Below are 14,651 nucleotides of genomic sequence, written 5' to 3'. Positions count from 1 at the left end.
ACATCTTTTAAAGAAGTAGCACAACTCTAACAAGTATATTAACACCCCATTCCTATGTTGTGCATTATGACAAAGTCACTTCAGCATTTTGAGAAGAAACCAATTCTACTGCAGATGTACCTGCTGGGGTTTGCAAGTAGTATTGGGTCACTACAACAGAACAAAATCTCCAGCAGTGAGTTTGAGACTCACAGGGTCTTCAATTCCAAAATCTCTGGTATTCCCATCTCCCCCCTTTTTTTTAACATTTTCCATTTAATTCTGCTTCAGCTGTGACTCATTAGAAACATTAAAACATGCCTTCTGAGACGAGTAGCCTGATAAAGAGTTTTTAAAAGGGAGATCGACACCAGGAACTTGAATCTAAATCCTTCACACTGAGCAGAGCTAAGGCAGGAAAGAATTGCTAGGAATTTCCTTAAAATGTACTAGGATGGGAAGAGAATGTCTGTTAATATAAAGCCTTAAATGGCATCATCACCATTCAGCAGCAAACTGTAAAACGGCCAATAGGATTGTTTCATGGTCAAGTTTTTTAAACTTTCGAATTCCATTGAAAATTTGGGAGAGGGAGAATCGCAATGCAAAAGTTATCAGTGGCAGAAAAGGTTCACCAAATGACACTTCTCACTGATCTACAAACTACAGCCATAGATCAAGCAAGCATAGATTAGTCTTTTTGAATTGAGAGAACATCATTAAACCTGTGTGAAAATCTTCCACAAAGGTACGCTAACCGACAAGTTGGCAAATGAAGGGAGAAATTAAAGTAGCCTTGTTAAATTAAACATCCCCAATTATGCTTGAAGTAATTCTACTGATACATGCTTTATATTAATATTATTTCATCTGAATTTAATGGCAAAACCAGTTAACAGAACCACCATTTTATACAGATACTTAATGAAGACTACCTTTTACTGAACGATCTTCCTGCAGTAAGTGTTGCCTAGCAGGAATCTAGGAAATGCTCTTCCAAAGAACAAGGAAATTATTATATCCAAATTATTTTCATTTGCTTACATGTTTAGATTGTAGCTTAAAGCGAAAAACATTAACATTTGTAACCCCAAACCCACAGATTTAAAATACACTGCTGCTAAAAGTTCTGAGTTAACAAAAGATGGAAATCAACCCGTTTCTTTTTAGCTCCATTGCTAAAGGTGTTGCGTTCTTTGATTAAACTTTTCTTGTCTGTATTTTCATCGCTTTTTCGGGCCAAATATAAGAGTCTGTCAGAAAGCTTTCATAGTCAGTGTTGTACATCTGGGAGCGGATGAATGCTTCCTTGTCTTCTGGTTCAGGGTAGAAAGTTGCTGTCTTGTTTTTGTAGGCTTGCTCTGCAATCTAGGAGAACAAGACAAATCCCTCATTGTTAGAATTCATATGATACTCAATGAGGAAAATTCCAGGTATCAGATTTCCACCATACAGCCAGCAATAAATCTGTGTGGTGTCCAAGGGAAGACATTCCTAGGCATCATACCCTTTGAAAGGAAGTGTTGCAAACCATAGCAGTTGTAATCTGTTAATCCACATCAGTTTCATTACTAAATGAATGTTTTTCAACTGGGAGTGAAAACTTTCAGTAATTCCAAGAAGATTTCACACCCAGTTGCACTCAGACTCAGGTGACCCTGAGGGTACAAATAAACCCCCAAGTGGCCTCAACTACTCTCAGAGTGCTAATGACCAGATGACTGCAAAGAAATATGATCCTTCCATGCCCCTCCAGCCAGCCAGAACTAATCCTTCCATCCCTACCCCCCCCTATCCTGCCAGAACTGATGAAGCAAAACATCTTCAAGGAAAAAGCATTTCTTTGTTTAAAAAAAAAACATATTCCAGTTGTTTTTGAAAAAAAGCACCTTTCATTCAGATGGGAGCATTTCATATTAAAGTAGTCAAGTTAGGGCGGCATCTCAGATTCATTGCAATAAAGGGCCAACTCACCAAGCACATCCAGCTCTTTATGAAATAAATATGTAATAATTGGCAGTGTACTTAATCCTGCCATCCCAACTTTCTCAGATACTGTTGCCATTCTAATGCCCAAACAATATTTACAGGACTGCTGTTTAAGTGATCTTACAGTGTAAAAACTTCACTGCATTCGGTGCATGTAAATTATTGTAACCTTACAGTTAATATTCCAAATAATATGTCAATGCAATTCACATAAAGAACAGATAGTCCTCATTAAGTAACCACAACTGGGTCCAGCAATCATTAAGCAAAGGTTCCTATTGAAATTGTGACTGTTGTTATTATCAGCTTTCCTTTGCTTTACAAACCTGAAAAGGCCATAAATGTGAATATGGCCATAAAGTTATTTTTCAGTCTAACGTGCTAAATGAAACAGTCACTAAATGAGGCTACTTGTATTATGGCTATGGAGATTTTTGGTCATGGTTGTCCCAAAGGTGCTTTTTTCAAGAGGCTACTGGCCTTTCTGGTTTTTCTTTGAAGACATTTCGTTTCTTACCCAAGAAGCTTTTTCAGCTCAAGAGCTCAAGAAACTTCTTGAATGAGAAGTGAAATGTCTTCAAAGAAAAACCAGAAAGGCCAGTAGCCTCTTGAAAAAGCACCTTTAGGACTACTTGTGTTATGTTTACATACAGAGTCAAAGCCTTTGGAAATCTCCACTTGCATTCTAAGCCCAATAAAACACTGCCTTAGGATTGACAGGACAGAATGCATTTGCAAAATTATTCTTGAAAATCTTAGAAATTCAATGTATTTCATTTACATGGATTTAAAGAGATCTGATAAATAAAACTCCCTTAGAGAAAACTTTGACCCTATCAAACCTGCAGACTCAAATAACCAAATTGTATTTTTTGTTGTTGTTTTGTTCACAATAACTAAATACAGATATAAATTTTTGGAAGAAGAACAAATATATTGAACTGTACCATTTTTCTCACTGCTTAAAAATATAGTAAACGAAAGTTTTACTACACAAAAAAAATGCAGATTTCAAACAAATTCTTTGACAATTGAATTAGCTTTAAATATTGAAAATGTCTGCATTATCAAGTTGATGAGGATTAAATATGACAACCAGCTTTAAAATTATTACCAGATGTGCCCCAAGAGAAGCAATTCCTTACTGATTAACAACAAAGCACGAATAAAAGAATTGGCAGGCTTGTAGAAAATGAAAAATGAATAAGGCCCAAGGAGTGAAAAAGTTAGTCAAACTATACCAGAAGCCAAAGATTTGTGACTGAATCTCCATTTGTTTATGTTCCAACTGAATTAGATCTGTATTGCATTTCACTGACCCTTTCACTGTTATTTGTCTTGCTGGATAAAACTTGCATGCCTTTGTAATACTGATGTTAGAAAGTGTTGACTAGGGAAAGTCAGTTGAACTCATCGACAATCATGGAAGTTGTTTCTAAGGAAAAAAGGGCTGTGGAGAATATATATCCTACCAGAGATCCTCAAAGGAAGGAAAAGGAGAAGAAGAGGGACAAGGCTAACATCCAAAGTGGATGTTAGAAACCAGATTTAGATTAATCTTAAAAAGCTGCAGAAGAGAATGGATTCACATCAAAGTAGTTTCAACAGGGACTGGGTCAAACAATGGTACAATGTAGGTTTGGTTTGCTATAATTTTGTGCTACAATTATTTGATTGAAATTATTTATTGTATACATTTTGTCACTGAAACGGAAAAAAATTCTAACAACTTCTTTTTGAATCGCAGAGTAATGGGCTATGAGAATAACCCTGAGGAACAAAAAGAAGAGTCACCCTCAAGACAAGACCAGATAAGAAAAATTAAGAGTCCAAAGCGGGAATGTAATTTGAGAAAGCACCTCATACTTGACCCTCCCTGGTATTCTTGAACATAAAAGCAGAGAGAGGGAAGAAGTCATACCTGCAAGATTCTGTTACCATAACCTTATAATGAAAGTAACACTAGGATTAATAACCTTATCTTGAAGGGCTGACACATGATATGATTAGTCAGTGAAGAATGAACTTACTTTCACAGCAATTTTAAGAGAGACGTCTCGAATTGCAACTAAAGGTGGATATAAACGGCCCTCATCTAAATGCTTCTTTGATACCTGTTGGCATATAACCTAGGAAGAAAAAATATATATATATATAAGATGCATGTATTGCTAATACCTTTGTTTAAAGAAGAAAAAACTTACCTTAAATTAAAAAAAAATCAGGAATCACATTGATGGGAGTTTTAAAGGACAATGTCTTCATCTCTAATACTTATTGGTTTGCCTACTTTTTTCGGATCCAATGCTCTGATCCTATATATATATATATATTATAGGATCAGAACTATTAACTATACTATATCGTATACTATATATTATAACTTCTTCTTCTATATATATAAAAGCAAAATACCACTCACGCATCATCACAAAATCTCCAGAACTGTAACGCCTACAAACTTGAAATTTGGCATGTATGTTCCTCTTGGCTTCTAGGTGCTCACTAAGAAAGGATTTTTTGAAATGACCATCAGAGCCTTAGTATTTTGTATATTATTAATACGCTCTGATGCTAAGGAGTTCTACTGCCCCTTCCCACCTGAAAATAAATCTGTTCCAAATACAAAACACCAGCAGAGGAGAGGAGTTTCAGTTTTAGTTTCACAGCACCACTCTGTCACACACAGCTTTAGTACAGTTGAGCTAAGCCATGCCCAGGCTCCTTGCTGTCTCCTTGCTCACACAGCAAATACTCTTTCAGTTTCCAAACAGCCCTCAACTCTCACACACACTGACAGGATGCTAGCCAAATGAATATCGATGGATGCAGGTAGGCAGAGGCAAAAAAAAAAAAAAAAATCCTTATTTTTCTCCCCAAAATCTAAACCCTAACTAAACTAACATAGTTTTGTAGCAAAGCATGGGTATCAAGCTAGTTATTACATTACATTATAATTTTACAACTGCTTTTACAATTGTTTGCTACCAACACCCAGAATATACTAGCATACATCATGGAAATGACTTTGGAGACCAATTATTCAAAGTTCATCTTAAAGAGTTTTATTCTTTTTTCCTTTCATACAGTTATACACTGTACATATGAAAGAAGTCCAGAATTCAATGTAGACTAGAGCAGAATTAATGCAATTTTAGCTCTCTTTGCACCTTAAAAATCCCTCTTTCTTTTTATCAGCTGCATTTAATTGTCAGACCTAACAAATAATTTCAGGCATGTAGAAAAGGATTTTAAAAAAAAAGAAGACATCATTGACTTTGAAAACAAAGTCTCCAATTTGAACTTGATTCCTGGTGGCTTTAACTTCATGTCCCTGCAATATTCTTGGCATAATACAGAAGTGATTTGCCATTGCCCTCTTCTAGGTTATTGTTTTATCAGTTTAGCTTGAGGGGGGGTCTCCAAGGTTGGCCACTTTAAGAAGTGTGGACTTTAAGAAGTTAGGTTAGTCTGTGTGGTATTTATATAGTGCCTATTGTATCTGGCTTTTTAGATGTTGACTAGGGTGTTGATGGCCAGCTAGTAAGTCATTGGCTGTTGTTTGCTTGTAACTGCCAAGCCCTTGTCTCCTAAGTATTTGATAAGCTGGTGGTAAATCAGCACTCCTGTTGACTGAGGAGAGGCCTATTTTCTAAACTTCAGTCACTTCCCTGACTGTTTTTGTGCCTGCTCGTCCAACAATCTTAGTAGCTGCAAAATGGAATGTACAGTATGTCCTTGTGCATTGCAGTGTGAGGCTACCAATGAGTTCGGGTCTCCTCGTCTGACCACTCATTTGTGTTCTTGCAATCTGGTGGTTAGCTTTCTCCTTATCTGTCCTACATAGTCACAGAGGCAACCCACGCAGGAAATCCACTAGATTACATTGGAAATATCTCCCATCTCCAAGCAATCTTTCCAATGCATAATTTGTCCTCGTATGGTAGATGATTAGGGGACTGGAGGCTAAAACATACAATGAATGGTTGCAAGAACTGGGCTTGGCTAGTCTAGTAAAGAGAAGGACCAGGGGAGACATGATAGCAGTCTTCCGATATTTGAAGGGCTGCCACAGAGAAGAAGGGGTCAAGCTATTTTCTAAAGCGCCTATAGGCCAGACAAGGAATAATGGATGGAAACTGAACAAGGAGAGATTTAACCTGGGAATAAGGTGAAACTTTCTGACAGTCAGAACAATCAACCAGTGGAACAGCTTTGCCCTTGGAAGTTGTGGGAGCGCCATCACTTGAGACTTTCAAGAAGAGATTGGACTGCCATTTGCCAGAAATGGTGTAGGGTCTCCTGCTTGGGTGGGGGGTTGGACTAGATGACCTACAAGGTCCCTTCCAACTCTTGATTATCTGTTATGTCTGTTATGCCTCTGTGCAGTGTGCAATGCCCATTTGCAGATCTCGTAAGCTGTGTTCTACAACTTCCAGAACGTTTTTATATATGGCAGGGTATGCCATGTACTAGCCTGTAAAATTTTATTTTCTCTTACAGTGCCAAATAATTATTATCTCTTTTTTTAATCTAAAAGCCGGAAAGTTGTTGAATAAATGTTATCAAAAATAACATTTTTATATTTTGGAATCCACAAGGGGGAGCTGAAGTTGTTAAGAAAAAGCAGCACAGACTTTATCTTGGATGTAGCTGAATAACTTTTGTTTAGATTCAAGTTCTTTTAAAGCAGGAGGCTTTGCAATTTAGGCAGAGTTACAATAATATTTCATTAGGTTAAAGTGGCCAAGCACTTTGGTGAACACAGATTTATGCTTGTCATCACAGTAAAACTGCCTATAATTAGGCATTATAGCCTTCTGGACTTAAGTGTCTCACTTCCAAACTCTACTTTATATGGCATGAAAATAAGAACACCTGAAAACAAGACACATTGCTTACAATGACTAGACTGTTTCTTTTATCAACTTTAACTGGAGAGCTTTAACAATTTATAAGACTTGTAATTCTATACAAGGGGCATGACAGCTCAATGGTTAAAGTCACTGAGATTGTTGACTTGAAAGTTGACAGCCTGGATTCGAGACCCAAGCACTGTGACGGGATGAGCACCTGTTACTTGCCCCAGCTTCTGCCCAACCTACCAGTTCATGTGAGTAGATGAATAGGTACCACTTTGGTGGGAAGTTAACTGCATTCAGTGTACCTCAGCATACAGTCATGCTGACCACATGACCACGAAAGGGTCTTTGGACAATGCTGGCTCCCTTGGCTGAGAAACAGAGATGAGCATTGCCCCCTAAAGTCAGATACGACTGACAAGGGGAAACCTTTACCTTTATAATTCTATACAATATATAGGAACCCTAGATTTTTGTTCAGATTTTCCATAGTCCCTGTCCAAACATCCCCACAGAAATCTCTACAACAACCTAATCAAGAAATAAATGTATTCGCATTTCTTAATTACAAATAAGAACAAGCAAAACTAAGACCCACTTTTCACACTTATTTTAAAGATGCAATCTCTATGATTTTATAGTGATATTAATCAATACATTAGAGAAAGAAAGAACTACGGGCAAGGAAGAAACCAGATTTTTTTTTTATAATACGTGTTTGCCAGAAACGATGTTTTCTACTAGGAAATCTGTTGCAATTGGACTGCATTTTATACCATATTGTTGTAAATGAACAAGATCATGTGTGACTGCAACTTGCAATTTCACTTTTGCTTTCTCCATTAATTCTACTTGTTGGAAACCAGTTGTGAAGCTCACAAATGGTGATCACATGATCACAGGACACTGTGACAGTTGCCAATGCATGCCAGTTGTATAGCACTTAATGGGGACACTGCAGCTTTAATTGCAAAGCTTTTTTTCAACTGTCATAACTCATATATAATAATTAATACCTCTGCAGTAAGGAGAAAAATATCATCACTTATGTTTCTCATTCCACATGAAACAACGCCTAGGGCAATTCCAGGAAATACGTAGGCATTGTTCCCCTGTCCAGGATAAAACATGCGTCCGTCTCGAAGAGTGACTGGATTAAAAGGGCTTCCACTTGCAAAAATGCCTCGTCCCTGAATAAAAACAAAAATAATATTGTAAAGCATTATTTGATGGGAAAAGATGGACGTACATTGAAATGTTTGTTAGATAACAGTGCTTTTATAAAGTGATTGTATTAGAAACTACAGGAAGAGCAAAAGACCTTTTATTTGATGTTATACTGTTATACTATAGCAGCTATGTGGTTTCTTCAGGATACCTTGGCAAATTTCTACACCTTTCTATAATTGTACTATAATGTCCACATCTGTCTAACTGTAGATAGCAAGAATGAGTTTTCCATGTTTCGTGGTTTTTAATTCTTTCTTCTTAAAAAAACATCTGGGAGAACTTTTCCAAGTTCTCTTCATCCACAGTTACCTGTGGCTGAATGTTGTGATCATTCTGTCTATGCATGCGTATATGTATGTTGAATGTCTCTTTATCATAGAAAGTCTACATGACAAGCTTCTGGTGAAATCCTATCTTCTACACAACTCTTTTGAATCTTGTCATCTCAGTTTGAGACGATGCCCTTACACCTTTTCTAAAGCTGTTCTTGTTAATAACTATTATTACAAATGGTGCAAAAATGAAACACAAGTCCAGAAAATCTATTTGAGTAATTTGCTACACAGTTACCTGAGAAGAACAAGTGAACGTTTCATTTGGTGAATGTGATACTGCTCATCCTGGAACAAGTCCAGAATCTTAACTTAAATTTTATAATACAGTTTATAATATAGGTTTATTGAGTAATTCCACTGAGATCAATTATTTCTATGTGAATGAGCATAAAATTGTCATCTTTATTTTTTTTAAAAGGAGACTTGCTCAATAAAAGCTTGTTTTTCCATGTTTTAATGGAAGAGTAATAATTTTGATGCATCTTTAGGTCTTCTGGTCACCAGAAGGAACCATATTCCATCTGCTTTAAAAAAATATTTGTATTACTCCTCCATTGCTATATTGCATCTTATGCTTACTTTTCAGTAAGCAAAAAGGACATGCTACATTTTTATGTATTTATACATATATAGCTAATCCTCAACTTACGATCACTATCTCCATATTTCCAGTATCATCCCTCCCCTCAGCCACCACCAATGTCCCAAAGTAGCATGGTAGCTACATAGATCTGGCTACCTAACCCCCATCTTCTCGGTACAGTCACTCCATGTCTCCTCTCAGTCACTGAGAATGTTCTAGAAGTCCTCCCACTCCTGATCTTCCCCCAAGCCCCTGCTCTCACAATCCTCTAACATCACATATTCTACCAGCCCAGCCCACTCCCCCAGCTGACACCTCTCCAGTAATTTCTCTCTCCTCCTCCTAGTTGTCATCAGTTTCCGAGTGAGGCACATCTCATTCTGTTCAAACATTTGTGTTTCCTTCCCTGCACAGGCAAATGCATTCTGAACACCAAAATGCTTTCTGAATCCCTAGTAAAATGTCACTAATTACTTCCTCTTATTTTACATACCAGCAATCTTTATGTTACAAATCTGAACTCGAAACTTTACAGTGAAAGGCAATTGTTGTGGTAGAGCAATTTTGAGTAGCTTTGCAGCATGCCAGAGTGCAACTTAAGTGTGTCTCTGTATGATTAAAATGGTTGCAACTTTTTATTTCTCCCTCCAGTGACAGATATGAGGGAAGAAATATATTCTACTGCCGGTAGTTCCTGAATATACATGAAATCCTCTATTAATTGAAATGTTGCCATGTAATTTTACTGAAAGACTAGCTCAATTTGGATTTCCTTTTAATCTAAAATTATGGAGAAATACTGCTAAAAACACCCACAAATAAGTCTGAAAACTGCCAAAATAAATACACATAGAGAGACAATTGTATGAATATATACACTAATAATGTGGCAACAAAAAGTATGATCAATTTAAATATAATTCTTCCCCACCCCACCCCAATACCTCGGTTAGGTAGTAGCAATCTTCAGCAGAGCATTCTGCTTTGCTAGTTGGGTTACTGAGTGCAAAGATTATTGGGCGTTTGTTGAAAGAAGCCATATTCTTGATAATATTTGTTGTAAATGCACCAGCAATTGCAGCAACTCCTATGTCAGACAGAGATATAACAGAATATTACAAAATGTACAATATTTATCCACCACTCTAAAACAGGGGTGTCAAACTCAATTTCATTGAGGGCCGCATCAGGATTGTGTTGGACCTCGGGGGGTTAGCCGTGGCTAGCTTGACATCACTTGTTGAGGCTCCATTTTTGGTTGTGACAGCCTGCTCCAGCTCTCTGCCAGCGAAAACAGAGCCCAGGCAGACCCAGGCTCCATTTTTGCTGCCAGAAGCACCATGGGCTGGTCCTTCACTGTTTCCACAGTGGCCTTGTAGGCCAGATCTAAGCAACCCGCCACCCAGATCCGGCCTGGGGTTTGAGTTTGACACTCCTGCTCTAAAAAAATATTCTGCAGATGTATTGAAAAGCAATTTCATTTAATTATATTTCTGCTTCATTTTTTAAAAATGAAAAAGATTAAAAATGACAAGACAAACAAGTTCCATTTTAAATTAGTTACATTCACTACATATAACATCATTACCATCTTCACCATCACCACAATATGTTTACCACTAGTGTCAAAGGAGGCCAGAAATTAATAATATAGGTTAAGCATTGCCATAGTGCAGTTTCTCAATGTTAGCAACTTTAGGATACGTGGACTTAAACTCCAAGAATTACTAGCTGTTAAAAGTGAATGAGGCAACTTTGATCTAAGCATTTTTAACACCACTATGTTTTCTGTACCTGGAAATGTTTTTGTGAAAGTATAAAATCTAAAATAGTATGTCGGTTTATTCTTGAACGAACATCATAGCCCTTTAATGAAAGGCAAGTTCCATAAATCAAGCTAAATGTATTTCTTTATTTTCACTAAGATGTTTCACTGAATATAGTAATAAAATCCTCCACTGAGAAGTATAGGTTCTTACAAAGAAGGGGGGGATTTTTTCCCCCAACAAAAAACACATTTTTTTTCTCTCATGAATAAAGTATTCTGAAATATTCCTGACATATTGGAAGTATTTTCACTGGAATGTTGGCTCTTAAGCTACTTTGTGCTGTATCTATCGTTTCAAGTAAACTGATGGAAGGAAAATTTCTAATGGATCATGTTGAGAACAAACTTCAGAATCGGAAACGGTTACAATTTTGGCCATTTTCAGACAAGATTTTAATCAGCTATGCACTTGTTTTATTATGAAGATTACATGAACAATCCAGATAACATCACTGTTTAATCTCAATAGCTGGTGTGTTTTTTAAAGACATCCAGCATTTTTATCTTCTTTTTTAATGGAAATAAAAGACAAACTTGAGATCAAATTGCAAATATCTGAAGAGATTGCTATTCTATAACCATGCTGATACTTTGATACTTTTCTTTGACCTACATTTTTACCTTTTGGAATTATCTTGAAGAAACATTTCCCAATGCACATAGAGGTCTTTTTATTAATCTGCTTTATAAATATATTTTTAATATGTTTACATAAGAAACATGATTTAGAGAAGAAGCAAATGACAACTTTTAACTAAACAATTATCCAATCTCTTACTCTCCAGGAACAATCTCTTTAGTCTTATCTGTTGAAGCTGCCTCCTGAGTCCAATTATTTAATGTGTTGTTAATGTGTTGTTGAATATGATATCTGGTTTGTTGTTATAAAATAATAAGGTGTTCTGAAATTTGGACTTCATTTTTCAAAATATGTTTTAAGGTTTCTTAAATCAATTTATGAAAAATTTGCATATATCTATCCTAATATAATGAAAAAGAAAAGGTAAAAGGAAGAGAGATTGAGATGGATGAATAGATATGTAGGAGGCCAAACATATTTCATCAGAATCTTGGTTTCTTTGCATAAAATCTTAATTGAACAATTGTATCAATGCTCAAACAAAATGAAAAAAGAATTTTTAAAAAGTTCACATCAGGACATTGCTTTTGACAAAAATTAAATAAAGGCGCCATAAATTTAATAAATGCCACAGACCCAAAGAGCTTTGTAGCCTTAGTTAAAGTATCACCAGCTTGAACATATAATCTTGTTTTATTCTCTTTTTCCTTGCTCTGACAACTTAGAATTCTTACAGAAACTGAAGTTCAAAGCTCCCCATAATTTTAAACTGATCTTACCAAAAGTTATTGTCTTTTTTTTTTACTACTTAATGTGAATTTTGTTTTTAAAAAGCAAACGGTACAATGACAATCACTCCTAGTCATAGCAAGATAAATTAGAAAACAATCTAACTGATGCTTTATGGCTAGATTTGTTAAAATAACATTTGTTCTTGCTCCAACAATAACAAGTCTTTTTCCTGAGTAGTGTCTAGTAATATATCATAAATGGCTGTTGCTGAGATTGGAGTTAATGAAAATCTTGGGGAAACATTAGATAATTTAATTATTCCCAACTCTTCAAGCAAAGATTTTAAACAATTAATCATATGACATTTGATTAAATTTTTCTTGCTTACAACATCCAGAAAAATATAATCTTTTTATATTTAATACTGAGCATTACATAGCATGGGATACAAAATTCTTTATCTGATCTTTCAATATAGAAATGGGTCTACACAAAATTGTATGTATTAGCCTATTTGCATGTGATTTTAAAAAGAGAAAAAGACTAGAGACTTTTCTAATTTGACTCAAGGAGCAAAATCACAGAACAAATCTTTCCCCTTTTTACATCCCTGTAATCCCTTTTATCAGGGTAGAGTCAGGACAACTGAATGGAGCTGAGCATTTACAGGCTGGATCCCCTTCCTGATGCCTCTGCGGAGTTTGCAGCAGATATTTTCTCTTTGTGATCATAGAAAAACATCTGTTGTTGCTTAGAATTGAATTCTCAACCTCCCAAGTGTGAGGTGAGCTTCTTCACCTCTAGGCCACTCCCTGATCTCCCAATAAGCTATTTATTACATACAATTACATTTGAGGTCATATGTTATTCACATGTCACTTGCAATGTAAATTCAGAAATCTTTATAACCTCGCCTATTTTCCAAAACTGTAAGAATTACTGTATTTGTTTCTCATGCATAAAGATCATGATATTTTTACCAATTTCTCTGAATTGTATGCATATCCAGTATCTGGGTGCACATATCCATATGTATGTATGTGTGCATACATATACACATAGATAAACATAGATATCAAATGAAAGAGCAAACTTTGATGAACTGATATATAGATCGTTTATTACCTATAAGAACACTTGGTTTTATTTTGTTAACAACATCTTCTAAATTTTTCATCTCCTCATGCTGGTGAGCAAACACTTCTTTCTCAGGTGTTAATGAAACACGACCCTAAGTTAAAAAATAAGATAACCAGTTAAAAAATGCAGTTTTAAATTTATTATGTGTTTTAATGAAAAGGTTCAGTCTTCTTTTAAAAATGCACTAGAGTTCCTTTTAGTTTTTCATCAATAAATTTGTAAACTGCAAAACATATGGCATCCATTAAATATCTATTGTAGTCAAAATAATTTTAGCAAGCATTTAAATCATGTTTAGAAGCATAGTCAGAAATTTTGAAGGGATTATAGACCTCTACATTTCTGATACTCTGTACTCAAGAGACACTGAAAACTTTCCAAAGTTTGTTCGATGAAATGTCATTAAAAATTTCCCAACCTGCATTTTAGAAACTATTCTACCCAAAACACATGTAGAAAGTATGCATCCTCATAGGATTCAACTAGGTTTATGGGTGGGATTCCAAAATTTTTACAACCGGTTCTGTGGGCATGGCTTAATGGGCGTGGCTTGGTGGGTATGGCAGGGGAAGGATACTGTAAAATCTCCATTCCTACCCCTCTCCAGGGGAAAAATACTGTAAAATCCCCATTCCCTCCCCACCCCACTAACCTGCTTTCCAGCTCCGTTCTCCTCTGCCGATCAGCTGGGACTCAGGAGGCAGAGAATAGATGGGGGTAGGGCCAGTCAGAGGTGGCATTTGCCAGTTCTCTGAATTACTCAAAATTTCCGCTACTGGTTCTCCAGAACTGGTCAGAACCTGCTGAATACCACCTCTGAGGCTGGTGACGATGTCACAAAACATAAATAAGTTGCAAGCATCACTCTGTCTCTCTCTCTCTTTCTCTCTGTGTGTGTGTGTGTGTGTGTGCTGAGAGGGTATGAAAATGTAGAGACATGATAGAAAGACCTCCAACAGAGGAGAACGTGCTGGGCCAGAATATCTGGAAGACAAGCGCTCTAAGGAGTACATAGTATCCCCTCCCGGAAGACATGTCGCCTAGCCCCTAGCTTTGGCCACACAACTAATCGCTATTTATCCATTTTAGATTTTTCCATCTGAGAAAAATATTAAATGCCACCTCCCTGCTTGCAAAATCTTTTGAGAGAACCATTTCTCCCCTGATCTCTTTATAGCCAGGCTATCTTTTATTTTCCCTTAGAGATTGGACACTGTCCAAGTTCCCTTAGCTGACAGCAGCGGATTGTTTGACTCACAAGGACAGCATGCATCGCCTCAGGCCTGGAAACTGTCTGAATCTGCCTCAACCATGGCTGCAGTTATATGTGGGAGGACCCAACTGACAGGAGGAGAATTATCCTCCACACAAAAAGCATACCTAATCCCAAGTA

At 36.5% G+C, this 14,651-nt stretch overlaps 1 protein-coding gene across 2 annotated transcripts in view; it reads right to left on the bottom strand.

Annotated features, from left to right (window-relative positions):
- Positions 1-235: 235 nt before the first annotated feature.
- ME1 (malic enzyme 1) overlaps positions 236-14,651 on the bottom strand; it is a 126,870-nt gene continuing 112,454 nt past the window's right edge. For both annotated transcript variants that reach the window (XM_026665158.2, XM_087944112.1), the window contains 5 exons: positions 13,244-13,349; positions 9,923-10,065; positions 7,847-8,020; positions 3,999-4,097; positions 236-1,347 (listed from right to left, as the gene is read on the bottom strand). In XM_026665158.2, coding sequence (XP_026520943.2) covers positions 1,180-1,347; positions 3,999-4,097; positions 7,847-8,020; positions 9,923-10,065; positions 13,244-13,349 — 690 coding nt within the window. In that variant the 3' untranslated portion in view covers positions 236-1,179. The remainder of the gene's footprint in view (positions 1,348-3,998; positions 4,098-7,846; positions 8,021-9,922; positions 10,066-13,243; positions 13,350-14,651) is intronic.

This window comes from Notechis scutatus, chromosome 1 (genome assembly GCF_049901735.1).
Source record: "Notechis scutatus isolate UNSWTSFEM ecotype Mainland chromosome 1, rNotScu1.2, whole genome shotgun sequence".
NCBI lineage: Eukaryota > Metazoa > Chordata > Lepidosauria > Squamata > Elapidae > Notechis > Notechis scutatus.
Note: the sequence above shows the minus strand (reverse complement) of the source record. Positions and strands in the feature narration are given on the sequence as shown.